The 7329-nt window shown below is 42.7% G+C and overlaps 1 protein-coding gene across 1 annotated transcript; it reads right to left on the reverse strand.

Annotated features, from left to right (window-relative positions):
• Positions 1 to 247: 247 nt before the first annotated feature.
• On the reverse strand, positions 248 to 7329 carry MEPE (matrix extracellular phosphoglycoprotein). The gene is made up of 5 exons (XM_048509704.1): positions 7283 to 7329; positions 5366 to 5431; positions 4047 to 4100; positions 3201 to 3293; positions 248 to 2491 (listed from the first exon to the last, which is right to left on the reverse strand). The coding sequence occupies exons 2-5, from the start codon at positions 5417 to 5419 to the stop codon at positions 401 to 403; spliced, it is 2292 nt and encodes a 763-aa protein (XP_048365661.1). The 5' UTR covers positions 5420 to 5431; positions 7283 to 7329; the 3' UTR covers positions 248 to 400.

Raw genomic sequence — 7329 nt, forward strand, 5'->3', positions numbered from 1 at the left:
AGGAGCACCAAAGTAGTCTTGAAACTTGAAGACTTCTTTAGAACTGCTGAATATATTTATGAGAAACAATGAGTAGATTCATCTGAGGTCCAATAAGTACTCTTAGGCAGAGGCATAGCAAGGGGGGAAAGCGCTCGGTGCACTGGTGTGACCTCCGCCCTGTCCCACCCCGAAACGCTCCCGCCCTGCCCCAGAACACCCCTGGAAGGCCCCCAGAATGCCCTCACCACACCCCCACGGGGCGCGCACCCAGTGCGTCGTGCTCCCCCATCCCCTCGGAGTTACGCCTCTGCTCTTAGGTGATACTATACTGCAACCAATATAACTTGACCATGGTCTAAGTGCAACCAGATAATATGGACTAAATGCTGCTGAGTCTCTTTATAAACTGATGCAATTCCTAATTGCTTCTGTGCCCCTGATAATCTTTTTGACAACAGATGTCTTCCATTTGGCTCTGGTTATCACTCTGGTTACTCCCAGCAGAAAGATCTTGTTGTGCACTCTCAGCTGATTGGTCACTATCAGGGTTATCATTCTGGTAATCTTCATAGGACTGGCGGCTGTCAGTCCTGCTGTTTTCCTCACTCTCAGATGAATGGCTCCTGTCAGATGCATGGACACTTTTTCTTGATTTACTCTTTTTGTCATGTGACCTGCTTTCCTGCTGCAGGACCCCCAGATGCCCATGGTATTGCTTGGCTATGTTGCTGTTGCGTCTTCCATGATGAACTCTAGAGCTCTTTTTGCTAGGTTCTGTAAGCTTCCTGGCATTCTTCAAAGAAAGATGTTCCTTGCTCTTTGCAATATGCTTGTAGTTGTGAGATCCATGAGCCAGAGAGAGAGCACTTTTGATCCTGATGGATTTACGTTTGCTGTTTTCTTCTTTTCTTATGGAAGAGTCAGTACTGAGACCTGCAGTTCCGTGGGCTTTACGGTAACCGGTATTTCCCTGTACAACTTCCTTATTACCTTCTTGAAATGTAACATCTGGTTTATGGTCGCCCTTTCCTTGCATCTCTGGGTCACCCTGCTTGCCTCTGTGAGCTTTTCTGTTAATTTTTTCATGACTGTCTGCTTTTTTGCGATGAGTGTTGATTAAATGAAAACTCTCTAATCCTTTGTTGGAGATTTCATGAATGATACCAACTTCACTGCTACCTTTTCTGCTTTGGTTTGTTGCATAAGAACCTGATCCTTGGCTGACAGATACTCCTCCAAAGAGTGTCACTTCATCTCTACCTTTTGTATGTGATTTAGTATCTCCAGAACCGTTCAACCTCCCACTGGTTATAATTCTGCTTTGATTTATTTTACCTGCCAGAATGAAACTAGGATTCTCCATCTGAGTGATAGATTTCCCTGTGAGGTCTTCACCTCCACCTATTCTATGGGTTTTGGAAATACCAGCTACGTCAATATGGCTGCTGGACATCCCACTGATGATGTCATCTTTCACCGCAAGTTTTTTGCGAAGCTTCATGACATCAGCTAGTTCTATCTGCTTGCTACTCATGATGTTATCTCTCACTTCACCTTTTTGATATGGTTTGGTTTCTTTATAAATGTCTTTCTTTCCATCCAGTTTCCCATTCAGCATAGCATATTCATTGCCCCCTTTCTCACACACACTAGTGAAGTTAACAATGTTTTCATTCACCATTTTAATTGCATCTGTGTCTGGAGAACTAGTGTAATTGCCTCCGTTTCTCCTGCGATCCAATTTTCCAAACAAATCTTCAGAGATTTTACCCTGTACATTGAAATGAGTTTGTAGTCGGGAAGAAGCATTTTCCCCTTTGTCTTTGTCCAGCATATCACCATAACCAACTTCTTTACCTGGCTCTTTACCGGTGGCACTTTTGACTTTCGTGGAAACATCCAAATAGCTCTTTGAACCTTCACTTTTCTTCGGGGTATTTTTGTGAGGGTTGATTTCCTGGATCACACTGGCATCGTTCTCTTTCACCCCAATTTTGATGAACGTGGCTCTGGATAGCTTGGTGTTATTAGACATCCCAGACTGACCAGTTTCATTTCTCTCCCAAAGACTATTGGTCTTTGTGTTTCTTGTACCTTGGTGGTCTTTCTGTTGGTATTGATGTTCATTGCCAGAAATGGCGCCATGGTGTCTTTCATCCTGATCTATAAAACCCATGACTCCACTTCCATCTATGTCATCAGCAGTATCATCTGTAGATGTATCATTTCTTCCTTTGTCAGCAATGAATTCTAAGTGATACAGAGGGATAGCCCTATTCTTAGGGTTACTATGATGCTGACTGTCTTTTCTACTACTCGTGTTTTCATTGTATTCGTTCAGATTCCAGGTGTTGTCCTCAGACTCTCTATTATTTCCCATTTCAGTTAAGTTTATATGCCCTTCCTCCTTCTCTTCTATTGTGTGGTCAACCATAGGTTTTCTTGGTCCCGTTTCCTTGTCCGGTCCCTGCTGACCACTGGAAATATGCTTGTCATTGTCCTCTTCTTTCTAAATTGCATTTCCAAAAGGAAAATGATTAGTTTGGAAAGATTTTACTTTGACAAATGAGCATTTGTTAAACTCTGTGAGTAGGGAAACTGGGTCTTTGAATTCTGTGAGGATAAAAGTAGTGAAGCTGTTGTATTAATCCTCCTAGAGCTGCCAGCCTCCAGATGGGGTCTTGAGTTTGACTGGAATTATGACTGATCTCCAGACTATACAGCTCAGATCCCCTGGAGAATATGGCTGCTTTGGAGAGTGCGCTTTATGAGATGATATCCTCACTTCCCCAAACTCTGGCTTCCCTGTGCACTGCCCCCTCTTGGAACCTCCAGGAATTTCACAGCCAAAGTTTGCAACCTTAATTCTTCCTCACTTCAAAGTCCAGAGAATGAAAAATCTGTCCTCTTTCTCCCCACCCCTTTCTTGCCCTTTCTTATCTTGGCTGCTGCTGTTTCAATATTAACCACTGTTGTAATGAGATTGAACTTAACGTGTCTTTCAGTTTACATTTTTTAATGGAATGAAAAAACACAGGGGGTTATACTAAGCAGAGAGAACTGTTGGTCATTCTCTGCTAATCTTTAAAACTATAGATTAAGATTAAGAGATCCATCTGTTAATCTTTAAGATGCCTCAGGACTTTTATTCATCTTGGCTTCCAGACAAGACAGAATATCAATATGATACATGTATTAAACAAGCCACACAGTTTTACCTTAATCCATGTTTGATTGTTTGGCATCAATGAGGAATATATGTAATGGAAGATATAATACTTATGCCTGGCATTACGGCTTCTCACTGTTATCTAGAGACAGAAAAGAGTGGCATTAGGTCTTGGAGTTAATTCAGCTATGCCTCCTTATTAAGCAGTGGACCAAGAGCAACAGAGCTGTAGAACCACCAGAGGGCACCCTTCATCTTCCTTCCAGTGGTGGCCATATTTTCTACATAACAATTTTGAATCCCCCGCCCCCCTTTCAGTTTGCATTGCCGGCAGCACTCATTCAGGGGCATTACAAAAAATCATATGTGCTATCAGAAGCTTTTGCTAACCTTCTCCTGATCTGTTTTCTTTAAGGAATAGTAGATCCCTATTACTGCTCTGAGGAGGGATGGATCCAAACTGTGAATCTTCTACATCCTCTGAAGATGCCAGCCATAGATGCAGGCGAAACATCAGGAGAAAATGCTACTGGAACACGGCCATACAGCCTGGAAACTACACAACACCCCAGTGATTCTGGCTGGGAAAGCCTTCGACAATACTTCTACTTTTTTGAAAATATCCTTTTTTAAAAAGCTGTCCACGTAATTTACAAAACATAACATTAAATCGTCACAAGACAACTCTGAGCAGAGTGCTAAGCATTGATGTTAAAGTAATAAAAAAACGATGTAAATAATTTTAAATCTTCCTGAATTAAGAAACACTTGACCATACAGGAAGTTCTAAAGTCACTTCCTCAATAGCTGTACAAAGAAGTAACACACCGAAAAGCTTGTTCCAAAGAATCAGGCCAAACGGCAGAAGGGGAAAAACACAAAATTATTAATTTACCTGATGTCCTCCCATGCACTTCTCCTTATCTTTCTTATAATGAGGCTGAAGTTCCTGAAGAAGAAACTAACATCAGCAAAAATATCAAATAATGAATTTATTTCCCATAATGCTGTCTGTGAAAGGGTTGTTTTCCCCCTGAACGAAATAGAGATAATTCTAAGTTTTAGCTCTGCAGAAGCAAACTTTCTGTTGTGCTTTTCCAATGATCTAATTTGCTCCGTATTTACCAAGTTCAGAATCTGTTTAAGGATGATTTGAAATGTCTCATCTGTACTGCTTAGACCCCTGCATTCCATTTCAATTTTGCATTTCTCTGGCAAACCCTTTATGACATCCAGAGGTGGGATCTAGCAGGTTCTCACAGGTTCCCGAGAGTAGGTTACTAATTATTTGTGTGTGCCGAGAGGGGGTTACTAATTGGTGATTTTGCCACGTGATTTTGCCTTAGTTACGCCCCTCCTCTCAGCAGTAGCGCGCAGAACTTGAAGCAGTCTAGCAGGAGGTGCACCGGCTTGCGTGGCAGCCTGCGCCTGCGTGCATTCTTTTCCTGCCCAAGGACCGGCACAGCAGCTGCGTCCTTGCCACAGCCCCGCCCAGGAATGCCCCACCCCTGGAATACCCGGCCACGCCCCCGTCATGCCCTGCCCAGCCCCATTGGCGCTATGCCACAGTTTGAATCCCACCACCATGGGAACCTGTTACTAAAATTTTTGGATCCCACCACTGATGACATCCTTTGTCTCTTTGCACTGAATTTTCCAGTGTAAGGGTTTGTTTTTGTTTTTTACTTACTACCTGTGCTGTAGTAAAACAGTACATTAAATATCTCTTCTACATATAAAGTATATACATGACTTGAATCCAGCAGTGTGTTAGTAGAAACATAAACTGATATTTCTGCTTGCACAAGATCTTCTGTAATGCATAGGGCTTCGCTCAGTACATATTAACAGCCCAGATGTCGGGTGCACAAGATCTTGCATGAGTGAGAATGCAAGTTGGACTTGGCACAAGAGGCTATCCATGATGCTATGCCAGCTCTCTTATGGCACAGACTTTGGGACTCAAACCATATATCGGCGTGGATCTACAACGTGCACTTGCAGTATTAGACTTCAACTGATTCTCCTTTTGATCAGCAGAAAGCTTCAGCCCAAAAAAGGGAGGTAGGAAAACCTCCCGCAGATGGAGCTTCACTCCAGTTTGTTAGTCCCAAACCATAATCACAGTCTATGAATCCACTTTTGTTTTATTGACAAGTGTGGTCTTTGGTATAGAACTTCCACAGATAGTAGGAAGAAAATCGTGATACTTACTGACTGAGCCCATACTAGGCCAAAGAGACTCAAGTACAAAAGAGGAACTTTCATCTTCTGTGATTTCTGAAAACAGAACAATGTAAAAAGTTGGACTTCCTAAACTAAATCATTAATGTACATGACCAGGGTCACTATTTTCTTAGTGAAGTATCACTTATATACTGGGAGGGTGGTGGTGGTAGTAAAGGGTTTGGCAAACACCATAATTTTTTATTTTTGCATATTTATGACTAGTCCTTTTTTTACACAGTATTCCACAAATAGTTTTAATAGATAATATAAACAAGCAGACTGTGCAGTGGCTTAGTGCCAATGGGACAGAGTGTGTGTGACGCCCAGAGTGTGCAGTGTGGGCGGGGCATTCTGGGGAGTTCCGGGGTGTTCCAGGGGCATTCTGGGGTGGAGCTGGTGGCACTGCAGCAGGGGCACAGGGCGCATTCGTGCCTCAGGCGCAGTTCCTCCTTGCTCCACCCCTGAGACTCTGTGATATTAAAGTGTCTTGTTCTCATTCAGAACAAGGGGCTATTTGTGTCCCATTAGCACAGGAACCTGGCTTATGTGACTGGACAGATAAGGGGCTAGATAGATATTTAATAAGAGTGTAGCCAATAAACAAGCCTATTTCAGCCCTTATACAAGAAGATAATGAAATATCATAAGCAGATAATATGCTTCAGCCCCAATACAAACTATCAGAGTGTGGATACTTTTGACTTGGTAAAGCCAAATACAGCTGATATCACTCAGCGCTATTTGGCTACTACAGCTTGCTTCCTCACCAACATGACATCCCTTCAAATAGCTAAGCATGGCTATCTTAACCTTCTCTTAACCTTCTCTTAACCTTCTCTTAACCTACAGCAGTGGCGTAGGAGGTTAAGAGCTTGTGTATCTAATCTGGAGGAACCGGGTTTGATTCTCCGCTCTGCCGCCAAGCTGTGGAGGCTTATCTGGGGAATTCAGATTAGCCTGCGCACTCCCACACACACCAACTGGGTGACCTTGGGCTAGTCACAGCTTCTTGGAGCTCTCTTAGCCCCACCTACCTCACAGGGTGTTTGTTGTGAGGGGGGAAGGGCAAGGAGATTGTAAGCCCCTTTGAGTCTCCTATAGGAGAGAAAGGGGGATATAAATAATCCTCCTCCTCCTCCTCCTCCTCCTCCTCCTCCTCCTCTTCTTCTTCTTCTTCTTCTTCTTCTTCTTCTTCTTCTTCTTCTTCTTCTTCTTCTTCTTCTTCACCAAATTAAACATACCCAGCTCCCTGAGTCTCTCCTCGTAGGGCATGGATTCCAGACCTTTTACCATTTTGGCTGCCCTTGTCTGGTCACATTCCAGCTTGTCAATATCCTTCTTGATATGACAGCATTGCTACGAAACAGAATGACTCAGTGCTGACCATCCCCCCCCATAGCAATCAAACTGAATTGAAACCTGGTATTTATAGAACACACTATCTCTATAACTCTCGAATCTGGCTCCTTTCTGTGTGATTATATACAAAAAGGGCCAGCTTAATTATTTTGCCCTGACATCATCTAAAAATTGTGCAGCTTTTGGGTTTCTTAAATGAATGCAATCCAATTTGCAAAACACTCTGCCACAAATTGTAATGCAGAACCACTGTCTTGTAAAGTGGATATCCTATCAGCTTTCCCTGAAATGCATTGCACTGAAGGGTAAGCAGGATTTTAGACGAAGGTTGCATCCTTGAATTCTCGTGATCTTAACAACCTCGATAGGCAATTGCTTCCAAAGGGTTCAGGATTTAGTCCTGGGATCAAATTTCATTGCTTGTCAGCAGTAAAGCTACCAATAGTCCTGTCTAATTAGAGAATGGAAGACAGCAGTATTTCATTTAGTTAAATTAAAGCAAAGACTACATTGTTACAGGATAGAAGGGAATAAGGACATTACCTTGTGTTTTCTGAAGACGAGATATCTCCCAATGATGATTATGGTAT

The sequence above is a fragment of the Sphaerodactylus townsendi genome, linkage group LG10 (assembly GCF_021028975.2).
Source record: "Sphaerodactylus townsendi isolate TG3544 linkage group LG10, MPM_Stown_v2.3, whole genome shotgun sequence".
Classification (NCBI taxonomy): Eukaryota; Metazoa; Chordata; class Lepidosauria; order Squamata; family Sphaerodactylidae; genus Sphaerodactylus; species Sphaerodactylus townsendi.